The 13,364-nt window shown below is 41.3% G+C and overlaps 1 protein-coding gene across 5 annotated transcripts in view; it reads right to left on the reverse strand.

The window, feature by feature from the left end:
• casz1 (castor zinc finger 1) overlaps positions 1-13,364 on the reverse strand; it is a 74,641-nt gene that overhangs the window by 17,757 nt on the left and 43,520 nt on the right. For 3 of the 5 annotated variants that reach the window (XM_070839307.1, XM_070839309.1, XM_070839306.1), the window contains exons 3-5: positions 6,919-7,801; positions 4,753-4,818; positions 2,015-2,111 (exon numbers count right to left, since the gene is read on the reverse strand). In XM_070839307.1, the coding sequence (XP_070695408.1) occupies positions 2,015-2,111; positions 4,753-4,818; positions 6,919-7,801 (1,046 nt within the window). The remainder of the gene's footprint in view (positions 1-2,014; positions 2,112-4,752; positions 4,819-6,918; positions 7,802-13,364) is intronic. The other 2 variants (XM_070839308.1, XM_070839310.1) reach the window with 2 other exon arrangements.

Below are 13,364 nucleotides of genomic sequence, written 5' to 3' on the forward strand. Positions count from 1 at the left end.
TAAAGCATTAACACTCGCTTTTGGTGAAGGCTTCGCCTGTAATAATGAGTGAATATGCTAAGAGGCCCGCCTTCTAAAATTACAAAATAAATAAATAAATGAATACCTCCCACACTAAGGAGTCAGGCAGGGAAAACAAAAAAGAAAAAAAATGACTCCAAAGAGACGTGCAGCAACCAAATCTGTTGTAATTGGGCTTAAGCTGATGTTACAGAAACTGTAACAGGAGAAGTGCAAATCAATGAGACAGTTCTGTCTTCAATCCATATTTATCTCCAGTTGAGGGAAAAACATCAGAAAGAACTATTCTAAAAAGCAACTAATTGCTGTACAAAGTAGGGTAATTGCTTTGTGTCATGTGTTCCACTTGCACACAAGTAAAAAGCTAAGATCTCACACAGCTGTTCATTCCCTTCTCTTGGCCTGTTTCCCACTGCATATTTCTGAGATGTTTGACTCCTGTAGGAGCAAACACTTCATTAGGATTTTTAATCTAATTGATGAATGCTTTGGATTCATCACTTTTTGCATAATTTTCCTGAAACAAGCTGAGCCCAGTTGTAGGCTTTGGGCTCTCTGGTATCTAATGGTTGATGATGACCGGAAGATAAGTTGAACTGCGGTCATGGTAAATTCGATCCATCAAGCCGTCCAAAATAGGCCATGGAGAGAGCTGACTGGGAAAAAGATCTCATTTTCAGTTGAGTGGTGATGAAGGTTGGGAGCCACTTGCTACATTTATTTTAGGATTCCCACTAGTGTGGCAAGATGCACACTCTCCCTCATGTACAAGCCCATGAAAGGAGAATGTTAAGACTCAGCCAATCGCCCAGAGGCTGGCAGTGGGATAATATTCCAGGAGAGTGTGTCATGTAACATTTCATGAGTTATCGCTTCGAAAGGGGCTGCTCATCACTGCCTGCTTGTTTTTTTCTGGGTATTGACATCCCAGAGAGCTGGCATCCAAAGCATATCTGTGTTTCCACGCAACGCAAAAGCAACAGAGAAATGTGGACCTGACCGTGGAAATTGTCATGATAACCTGAACTAACAGTCTAAATAATGACATGAAATGATTTTCCTTTGTATTCCTCCAAGAATGTGTCCCATCAGACTGTGAAGTGGGAATCATGCAGAAAATGAAAGCTTGGATCTGCGATGCTTTTCACCACATAAACAATATTTATCGAGCGGTAATCTCTCTTGATCATGAGCAGACAAAGGAGATTACAGCTGAAGATGGCTTAATTCAGAAAATTGTTGAGAAAAGAAGGAATACACACACAGCTCTAGCTGTGCGTGCATTTTTGACATCTTTGACAAATCTTCCCGTGTTTGTCTAACTCTCTCAGGCCATATGCTACAGCAAACACAAGGCCTGTATTATGATCTGCTCTGTGTTTTTTCCCTTCCTGTGCCATACATGACAACTCCTGGGACCAGGACGAGATTAATAACGTGAAAGGGGATTAAAGGCAGGCCCCCAGTCAATGGCAGATGTCTTTGGAAGAAAGAGCACATAGATAAAAAGAGCCATATTTCAAGCATATTTACAATTAACCCTTGTGATGAAAGGCCAACTGTCAGAGACCAACTGTGGCTGTAACACGCCTGCAAAATGAACGGATGTGAACACCCACAGCCTGTTCTGCAGACCGAAGGCTAACAAACTTTTCATCTAAGCAGACTTTGACTGGGTGTGACCACCAGTGAAAAGATTACACATTATTCTGTTTGTCTACTGTAGGATCACCACTTCCCCTATGTCCTTAAGAAAGAGGAGATGCTGAGCTTTAAGTAACCTAAGCTGATCTTGTTATGACGAAAAACAACTTAAGAGCTAACTACTTCTAACCAAAGGGGTAGCACGTGAAAACATTACCCTTTTCTTGTTTTCCTCATTATGTCAGGATGTGAACTGTGATGCGCTGCAGCTATACTAAAGTGTGCAGCATACAGGAGAAACTGTAAATGTGTATTTGGGTGATGCTCAAAAAAGTGATTAAGTACTCACGCTCACCTGGTAGTTACACTCAGGGTCCATGCAGTGGTAATGCTCCCTGTACTGGTAGGCACAGTGCACATGTCCACAGTGTTGACTTCCAGAAAACCTGAAAACCAAGTTACAGGACACATTTAAATAAGTCACATATTTTAGCAGCCACACAGAGCAATGAATAAAAGACTGGCTGAAAACCTGGGAACACATCAGAGCTTATCGCACAGAGAACAGTCGCAGGGATGAAAAAGCTGAATGACAAAGCGGCTCAGAGAGATGTCAGTGTGATTCAAAAATAATCAACAGCAAATCAAGAATGATTGGTGAAGAACATTTTTGAAATACCAGGTACATAGCAGAGAAAAAAAAACAGGTGAAGGAGTTTTCAAAGGCATTATGCTCGTCTCACCTTCAAAGTAACACAGCTCACTCCTTCAAACTGACTTCTGCTTTCCACACTGCTGCAACAATTTACCCGTCTGTCACACCAATTTCAGCCAAATTAGCTTCATTTATTTCCAAAGCAGCCGTAAGAGACACTTATTACACTGAAACCCCTTCCCTCGACACGCATACACACACACCCACCACCGGATCGGGAACCTGGTGACTACTTTATTTCTCAACGTTGTGAAAACCCTAATCAATGCACAGTTCTTTCAGGTTAACAACAGCTTTACTCTGTGAGGAAACGGGTCAGGTATCCTGAGCTGAGGGATAGCCGTGTCTTCTTTTCATCCAAAACCCTTTCACTCTCTTATCTGGAGCCCAAAAAATTGATGTTTTGTCTGGCGCTAGTTAAAAAAAGGTTGCTGCTTGCTACAGTACAGCCACTTTTACGGTGGTGATTATAAGCCTGACGATGATGACTGTTAAAATCCTCCAATTACCAGTGAAAACACACAAATAAACATTTGCACTGCTGCTGCCAAGAGCTCCATCTGCTAGTGCAGAGGAGAGGGGGAAAAGGGGGCTAAGTAATATTTTTTCCATCTCTCTTTCAGTTTTTTCCTTGTTAGGATTATCCCAGAGCTGCATTTACAGATCACTTTGCTGAGTTCATTAAGCTAATTGAACGGCATATCCACAACTCTTTTTAAGTTGGCTGTGTGAGTATATGTGTGTGTGTCTGGAAAATGGTGATGGAAGTAGGGGGGCCTTGGGAAGGTTTGATGGCCCTTTTAGAAAAGACAAAACCAGAAGTCAAACTACGTGCGTGCACACAATAACGCCAACATATGTCCCAACCATTAGTGTTCTCTATACTCTTCTTTCACATACATACACACGCACACACAAGTACATTTATGAACACACAGAGCCCCCCCCCCCCCGTTCCCCTGAGACTATGGCCCACCCCTCTGCTCATTGCCCAGCTGTATCACTTTGCCTCTGGACAATTCCCACTTGCCGCGTCAGGGGGCCTAATGGGCCGCTGCTATTCAGCAGCAGATTAAATATTAATATCGCCACGATACAGAGATTGCAGCGCATCTCCAGTTACAATAGAGATACACAGATCAAAGTGCCGAGGCAATAGTGGGTGCATGAAAGCATTTAAAGAGTGAAAACTGCAACTAAACACAACAAGGGAAGCTCTTTAAAACATCAAACTGTAGTGCAGTGAGGAGATGAAGAACTTTTTTCCCTCTTTTCACAGGGATTGAGTATGAACACGTTTACAAAGCTGGTTTTTAGTATTAGCGTGCACTCATTAGCTCTAGCTCCAAAGAAGACCCTCCCCCGCTTCTACCTCCCCTCTCGGTGCTACATTTGCCCTTTTTATGAGCCCTCCTTTTCCATTTTTTTCCTCCCTCTTCTTCTTTCCTTTCTCTTTTTTTCCCAACCCCAACACGGAAATTGAAACTGTATCTGGGCTTATCTGCAGCCTCCCCGTGCATCAACTGCCGAGATGTTTAGACAAATTTTATGCATTATGCAGCGCAAATATCAAAACAGTTCTTGGCAGTGCCAGCAGAAGCCTCATTAAAAATTCCTTAATTAAATCTTCTTGCAAAATGTAATCAGTCCAAGGAAGGGGTTTTGTGTATGTGTGTGCATGTAGAAGAGGATGTGTGTGTGTATGTGTGTGTGTCTGTCAGTGCCAAGGCTTTGATTTGTGCCCTTCATGTTATGGCTTGGAGAAGTAATCATTAACGCCAAAGCCACTTTGGCTTTTCAAATGCTGTTTTTCTCCCTTTTTAAATGGAATAAACAAACAAGTGATAATCACCTTTCTAGTGTCGGCTCAAAATGAATCCAGAATGGGGGACATTGTTCTGTGTCCATTGAAACGCAAGATACCTCCCCTCCCCTGATGTTGTTGTCTCTATTGGTGTGAATGTCTGACTTTTTAGATCAGTCAGTTCCTTGTGTGTTCAACAATAAACGCAGAATTCAAGAGGAACCCGGCCTGGGCTCATATCCTGTACTGTGTAACAGTAGAGAGTTGTACAGAATTATGTTCTCTTCAATGTTTTAGTGCTATACACCCCATGAGCATTTATTCAACCGGTTACAGTAAGCTACCATCAAACCGCTTCTCGTTCATTACCCCTCATCCTTCTACTTCCTCTCAGCACATAAATTGGAGTCTTTTCTTAATCAATTTACTATGCACTGAACATTTTCATAGTTGTCTGCGATCCAGTTACATCACTGAATAAAACACACCGTCAGTGGATAAAAAAAGGGTTCATCTCTGTTTTGGTTATATTTTTTCATTGGTGTAGCACATTGAGGGATTTGCATACCTGGCAATATATTTCTGGTAGAGGTTGATGTCGTCGCTGGCGGGTTTATCTGGTGGCAGGCCATTCCTAATGCAACAGCAAACACAAAAGAGACAGGATTAATGGTGAGGTTGGGCTGCCTGTTGTTAATAAAAACAAACTGACACAATATTTACTTACAAGCCGCTCCCAAACTTTGGACTATCAATATACATTTTCTTGTGGCATAACAGCGTTTTCGTGTGCCGTATGAATCAGAGATGGAAGGCGCACACTTTGATGCATGGTCTCCCAACCAATGAAAGGCAAAATGCAGGAGCAAAGGGACATTAATCTTTTATGGGGGTATTTTGGTGAGTGCTCATATGCAAAACGGGATAATGGGAATGTGGAAGAAAAGCTCTGAAAAGGTCTTTTCTGGTAATCTCTAAGGGCCTTGACTCTAATAGTGATGTCAAGTTGTCTCCAATCAGTCTGGAGTCTGTTCAAACAAAGACGTATGACAACACTGCAGATTCAAATGCATATGGATCAAGCTGATCAACTTGGTACCAGTCTCAAATCAATCAGATTCTGTTTAAAAAAGGAAATCAAGAGAAATATATCACTGTACAGAGGCATGCTGAGTAACGCTGTGTGCTTTTGGTCACCTGTGATGTGAAGCTGCTAGTTGTGCTGTCTGTAGAATGACAGTCATAATACAGTATTGGTTCTGCTCGCTCCCTTTCAGAGATGGCATTTAGCTCCATGTGAGCAGCTCCACACGGGGGATGACCTGAGGTTAATCTGGCCCAGAGGGGAGGATGCACTGCCAGACATTCTCCCTAACACCCCCCTCTCTTGCCTGTATACAAGCACCAGACTGGGTCAGTTAGCCATGCTTGCAGCTCCACTGAGCCCCAACCTGACAAAGGCCAAAGCCTGAGGGAGAGGTGCCTGAGGGCTCTTGAACAGTGTCTTTGATAGGTCTGGACTAACTAGAGACAAGGTCAAAACCAATCAAACAGACTCTGGGAGCTGTTTCCTACTGGTAGTGCACACGACTGTAGGCTAGCTCCCCAAACCCCTCGTTTGCTTCCTTTAAAGTGCACTCGTCAGGCAGTGTAGAGTCGGCCCCTGTGACTCGCCGGGAGGTTAGTCATGGCTCCAAAGTAATTAAAGGGAGAGTTGTTACACCCTAGCCAAACGAAAGAAGTCAGTCACTTTGCGATGACTGTGCTAAATCAGTCTCCATGGAGTGCTACAGCGAGTAAACACTTCATGTGCCTTCGCAACTCATCATGTCGCGGATCTATTGGGCGCTATGCGCTATTTCACACTACATTCCTGTTGGCTGCTGTGGAGGTAGCAATTACCTTTGCGCTTGGCTAACTGACTCAGAGTAGCAGTTAAGTGTATGTGAGCTTCACATTAGCTCCAAGGTGTTCCACTGGAACTTGGAATCTTTGTTATTCATCAGTGAGTTTTAAGCTTAAATTTTAATGACAAGTTATATGACTTATTAACTGAGCTATACATTGTTTGGTGCAGATAGCTGATGCAGTTTGTGACAATATGTTTGTCAATAAGCACAAGTCTCACAATTACCAATTAGAAAGAGGATGAGAGGCAATGCGATGCATGCAGTCATCGTGCCCTCCAAAGTTCTGTATATTTTGTTACCGTATTGTTAACTCCACCAAGGAGGTCATGTTTTCTGCACCATTTGTCTGTCTGATTGTTTGTTATTCTGTTTCTTAATTGGATATCTCATAATCTACCAAAAAGGAAGTTCAGGCAAGTCATTAGCTTTTGGTGCAAATAGTGCCACCATGTCTCTACTTCTCCAGTCAAACATGTACCTTCTCTGCATTCTTGCCTAACATACAAACTGAATGGCATCTGCACCAAATCTGACAAATTGAACAGATGTTGAACCGCTAAAATTTAATGGCATTTCTCTTAAGCGTCGTACTATAGCTACATGACAGAATTAAGTACCTTGCTTTGCTCACATTTCTTTCTTGTACAAAACTTTGATCCCTAGACAGGATTTAGGTATTGTCAAGGCTAACTATCCATTTTTATTTGTATTTAGATGCAAATTAAACGTGCATTAATACAAAAAAGCATTGTGTAGCCTTGGTGGGGTTATGCACTCTAGTTTGTACTTTCTAGTTTCATATGTTGATGTTTGAGCAGACTTACTTAACAGAGGACACAGTGCCCGTGGTGATGGAGTCAGTCTTGGAGAAGCTGGACTTTAGGTAGTCAGAGGCATTGAAGCTTATGTGTCCAGTCTGATCCATTGTGATCCCTGGCGCAATGCTGGCCCCAGCTGCGCCTACAGTGGGGACACCAGGAGCTCCCGGGTTCCCCGGTGCTGTAGCGAGGACATTGGGCATCAGTGAGGCCTCAGGATTTCCCGGCATTAGCTTCTGAATTGTTCTGATGTCATACTTCGAAGGGCGGCCCACTTTACCAGTCTTAAAGGCGATGGCACCGCCCATGTCAGGGTTTCCCTCGCCAGGCTTGAAGAGGTGCAGAAACCTGACATTCTCCAAGTCGTATTTGGAGGGTCGCTTGTAAGCATTACCATTCTGCTGCTGTAGACTCTCACCCATCTTCAGCTTCTGAATAAAGAAGTCATACTTTGAGGCTCGGGATGCCATGTTCTGATTGTGAGAGGGATTTGGTGGCTGAGAAGTGCCCAGCTGAGGTCCTCCTGGCTGTTTGTGGTCCAGGCTGGAGGGGTAGATCTGTGCCTCGGCCCCTGATAGGCACCCGGAGGTCTTGTCTTGGGCCAGTTTTGAGTTGAGGTCGTCTGGTTTGGGTGGGGAAGCATGCATGGGCCAAGGTAGAGTCTCGCCGGCTTTTAGCTTGCGAATGTACTCTTCATACTTGGAGAAGCGGGCACGCCGTGAGGCCTCCTCACTGCTGAGGGATGAGGGGTCTGAGGTAGCGGCTTTGAGCTTCTCAAAGCTGATCTTCTTGGTCAGCTCATCCCTTACCTGCTGGTCATCATAACCGAACATTCCCAAAAATTCATTCATGGTGTTGGCTGCATAGTCTCGCAGGGCAGATGCTTCTCCTGCACAGAGGAAAAAGAATCATCAGTTCCTATATAAGATATGCATATACTGCTTTCAGATCCTTCCTTTTAAAGCTACTACCGGTTAAGCTCCGGTTAAGAGTCCCGTACTGGTGCTGTCTGGCATTACCGTAATTACGTCTTAGCTTGCTAAAGAAGCATAGATTAGTATAATTGTTCTTTCATTTGAGTTGCAAAACTGAACCCTAATTAACCCATTGTTCAAGACATGTTAATCAATGGCCAAATTCATGTCACTCATCAGTCCACCAAATAGTTCTCTCTCGCTTCATATTAACTAATGCTCTCTCGACAAGTGTTACAGTGTCGCAGTGCTTCATAGCTGAAGTGGATAGTCTCTATTTGACAATTTATCAATTTGTTTGGCATCAAATATGTTAGTTACAAATGGATTCATTTTGTAAAGTAACATTGTGCTACAAGTGTGGAATATATTTTGTCAGTCCAATTAATGAAACAACAGTCGCTCACCTCCACATTTTCACGCTGCCGCATAGTGATAATGGAGAGCTGCTAACTTATATTATAGTGTATTGAATTTTCTGAACAATAAATGTTTATAAAATTGTGATGCTGTTATCCTCATAATTTCAGAACTGTAGTGAATCTAACAACAGGAAAGTGATTTTGCACTGCAAGCTACAACATCTGCACATATCTGTGTCTTTATGTCTACAAGCAAGCAGCCTTAGGCAGTGCTCTTCCTGTTTTGGTTGCACTGTAAGTCAGCCCTGCAGAATTTGCAGGTTAATGTACTGAATACACATATTCTGATTCTCTATGCTCATTATTTTATGCAATCAGAACTTATTAGAGAGTTACTATGAACATTTTGAATAAATATTCTACATGTGCGAGTGTGGCATCTTCCACATTATCCACATTATGAGACCATATTTGAGACATAAACATAAAAGGAAGCTTTAGGGGAAAAAATCGGGTTATACGTTTTATGTTTAGAAATGAATGACAGCATCAGCACATCCCTTGCACATTTCTACATGATGATTGATGCTGAGTGATTTCCAAATTACAAAATTATAACTACTATCTGCAGAGAAATTATGGCATGTTAAGTGCAATTCATAAAATCCCCCATGAAGCTTGTAAGGTATTTGAAAATAACATAATTATTGTGTCACCTTGAAGAGTGAAAAGAACTAATCCTTTACTCCTTTCCTCTTTTTACACATTTGTGAACTGAAACATCACTTTCATTTTAAGAGTCCATTAAATTGGACAACTTCCCCAAGGACATAGGCGAAGTATAGTCAATGTATAGTTTAATTGCATTATGTGGAGATTAATTCTGGCCCATTAACTTTCATCCAGGTTAGTGCAAGGGGTCAGAGAGTGGGGAAAAGGGAAAAATGATTTGGCCTGAAAGCAGTGGAAGGAAAAAATTCTGCATAAAGAGGAAAAGCACAGACTGAGAGGAAAACATTCAGAGAAAGGGTGTAAGAGAGAGAAAAGTACAGAGAAGACTGTGAGGCAACTTTTCCTGTGTACCCTTGTATTTGCTGATCCAACTCAATTCCAAAAATCTCCTGTTGTGTCAGTTTACATGTTTGACAGGATACCAGAACACAGATATGTTAGTATTGCACCAGATGATAATTTCACCTGTGTCATGTAGAAGCTTTGGCCCTCTTAACTCTTTAGCACAGTCACAGGACCATGGTCCAAAACCTTTTTTTTTTTTCTTTTTTTACATTTTGTTTTATTGCTTTTTTCATTACCAGAGCACAGATGAGTTGTTGAGAGGTAATACCTCCTAGCAACTGGGTAATTAATACACAAATATTTCTGCACTTGTCTCAGATTTCTCAGTTATTGCTAATTCAGTCGCTGTGCCCTGCTTTTCACATCTCCTGCGCAGCATGTAAAATAATCCCCAAATTTCCATTCACCGTGTTGGGGTTGCTCCTCTGCGTAGTGGATCAGTATGAAAGAGTATCTGGTGGATCGAAAGGGCATGAAAAATTTAAGAGAAATGGATCAGGTATTTGAGAGGAAATACCTGCATGTTTGACACGGATCATTTTATCAAACCTACCATGTTTTCACGTGTACTCAACCCACAAAGTCACATACTGTGTATAAAACTATCTACTGCGAGGTACAGTACAATTGACCTTACTCTGTTCAAAAGTTTTCATTTTTATTTTTTAACTGCTCAATTGATAATAGCATATGGCATAACTGTCCACTGGAAAGACATCTGGACATTAATTTAAACTACAGTTAGGAATTCTCTCATTTGATTTAGGTGTTGATAACTTTATTGGCTGGTTGGATTTTAGTGCTACTGTATTTATACTGTAAGGAACATCTCAGGTCACAGAATATCATATAGCTCTAAAGTTAGGGCGGACCAGCCCACACCAGTATGAGTTAGAAAATGAAACCACACTTTACTGAGTGAGGAATGATATTTAAAAGGAGCCAGGTAAAATGAACATCATTGGAAAAATTCCAAATCTAAAAGAATAATCAAACCAAATCTGATCACAAATATAAAAATTGTCTGACTTAATCCTGTATTGACAATAAATAGCTTTGTGCCTATTGATTGTTGCTTTGGAGAAGTACAATGAAAGAAAACAGCTATAATTTTGTGGGTCAATTACTAGTTATTGCAGAGAGACTAGTGGTTTCTGTCATGGGAGCACCTATTTCCCTTTTTTCCTTTTCCATTTGCTGGGGGTATTATCGTCACAAATTAGTAAAGCTTCTTTATTTATCAGCGGAGCCGTGTGATGTGCTGTCAGTGAAAAGCCAGTGATTGGACAAAGGATTAAGAGTGGGACTAACAGGAGATAACCTCTCTAAAACACCATCTACTTCAAGTCCTACCTGGCTGCCATATAATGATGTCATGTGACACCAGGTGGGAAACTATGTGTACAGGTTAAGGTGAGATTGGCCCCAATGATACAGTGCCACCCATCCCCATAAATTATTAAATAAATAAACCTCTCTTTTGCCTTTACTCTCACCATTTTCCTGCTCACTAAAACATTTGACATTTCTCTCTGCACTCTCTCTGGTGTCACTAAAAAAATCTACCAAAGAAGTGGTTCCTAATCTTGACACTTCAGACAACTAAAATCCATCACACGACACAGACCTGCCTTGTCTATATTTGAGGCAATTAGGCTACATTTTCCCTCCCAGATATGATAACAGATGGGTATTCTATCTCCTTTTGGCTGACCAAACATGGCCATCAGTGTGGCATAGCTTCTCTGCTCACAGGACTGAGAGGCAGAGGTGTCGCTGATGATAAAGGTGCATGCTAGTGGCTATATATGGACTAATCTAGAGCTTGAATACCCTCTAAAGGGTGTCAGTTTTGAACCACACATGCACAATGTAAACCATTTGGTTAAACCATTTTTTTATTACCATGTAGTGTCTTCAGTGGTGTTCAGTCATAGAAAGTTTTGAATAATTCTTTTAATGGTACAATAATTTAAAGAGTTCTGAAAAGCAATTTGTGTTCATGTTGGCGAATTAGTTTAAGTGTGTTTTGTTTAAATGGACAGTGGTATCCTAATGAAGAGTTGCTTTGAATAAATGACATTATGTGCATTTGTTAAGACTAATTTGACACACACAAAACTGTATGGAGCTTCAAACTTCCTCGTTGTTTGGTTAGTTAATTAACAGGCAGTAAATAGAGAGGGCTTTGAAACAGCTTGAAATGAACAATAACCTTTTACAGTGAACCCAGAATTGCAAATGGAAGTCATGGTCAAGCCCGTTTGATCCATCGCTATGAGCATCTCTGTCATTGCTTTCATACTTTTTATTCATTGGTTTTTCCATTGACTGGCTTATGAGGTCTCTGATGCGACATCTAAATTATCTAGGAAAAGTATTCTGGGGTTTTGCACTGATAGGAAATCCGCACGATGCCTCAATGTGAGGAGTTAAATGTTTTGAAGGTCGCAGTTTCTCTCATTGATCTTGCAATGTTTGTTAATTACATTGTCACTGATGTTGTGAGAGATAATTAAGCCACTATGTTTATATGCATAATTACGTGCACTCCGCATCAGCCTTTGAAAGACAGCGGCGAGAGAGCGAGAGAGAGAGAGAGAGAGAGAGAGAGAGAGAGAGAGAGAGAGAGGAAAAAATGTTTTAATTGTGAGCTGAGCAGAAACATGGCAATATAGATGCCCTAGTTACAATCAACAAAGAGCAACTCTGAAAAAAAAAACACTCTAAAGACAAGATTTGCAACTGATGCAGTGTGCAGTCTTCAAACACTTTGGCTTTGTTGTGTGATGTAAAGTAGTAACAGCCAGTGTAGGGAAAGGTGTAGGCCTGCTACACAACAGTACTACATATTTACAGACATGGTCATGAAATAAACATAAAATGACTAATTAAAACCACAAAGCCTTTTTCATTTGGTGCTAAAATGAAACCTGCTCCTTTTTCTGAGAAGCCCCTGCCCCCAATTCCGTGTGTGGCCAGAGCTACTGCTGTGCATTTGGTGAAAACAAAAAGAAATGAAGAGAAAAAGAGCGTGTGTACATAACAATGAGGTAGATGCGCCTACCAAAACCTAAAGTAAAGACCAAAAAAACTGTTAACTGAGGTTAGCAAGCACAAAACAAAATGCATTATTGTAACGTAGCAACTGGTCTCACCTACACATGGCTGGTTTTTTTTTCCTTTGGGTGTCTGTGAAAGTGCTTTATATCTCTGTTCATATAACCGAGACGGGTTTTTTTTTTCTTTTTACAGCTCTGTGTTTTAACTTCTGTTATACAAAGGCCAAACTGTCCTGTGGTGTGTGTGTGTCTAGTTTCAAGGGTCACAAAGTGTATAACTGTAAACGGTACTTTCTTAAAAGATTGTTTGTGCTGTTAACAAGTATTGCTGCTTCAGAATGACTGCTGGAAGTCTCTGCCAGCTATATCTATTTGATAATCAATACCTAGGGAACATCACGTCACACAGGGGTTATTATGAGTCATTTACAAGAGAACATAGTATTAACATAGTAAGGAATTTATTAAAACGTGTATCATTACCATATAACTTGCCAATTTCTGATTTTTTTCTGATAATTGATCTCTTGGATTTGACAAGTGTGAACAAAACCCAAACTCCTCCACGGCAGACTCCATGTAATAGAGGAGCTTGAAGCAGTGGCTAAGTTTAGTGAGCTTAGGGAAAATCAAAGACTCAATATGTAATCCTGGGTGTAATATGAAGCTTAGCCTGGTCCTGCCATGCGCTCTTGGCCCACAGCTGCTGGGAGAGTGCATAAACGGCCTTACGCTGTAAGCCTACTCCATTTATGAATTTCTTTGTACAGTTAACCACACACTGACAAGTTCCTGTTTTCCCCCCTGGCCTGCCAGTTGAATCTGTCTTTAGGGTAATAATGTCACTGGCTATTCATACTGTAACTCTAGAGCGTCTCTTTCCAATAATGGGCACACTTAAGCTTATGTGGATGTGGCAATGTCACCCACCCTCTATCTGAGCCTTTGCCCTGTAACACTATGGAGTGGATGTTTTG

Source organism: Pempheris klunzingeri, chromosome 11 (genome assembly GCF_042242105.1).
Source record: "Pempheris klunzingeri isolate RE-2024b chromosome 11, fPemKlu1.hap1, whole genome shotgun sequence".
Lineage (NCBI taxonomy): Eukaryota > Metazoa > Chordata > Actinopteri > Acropomatiformes > Pempheridae > Pempheris > Pempheris klunzingeri.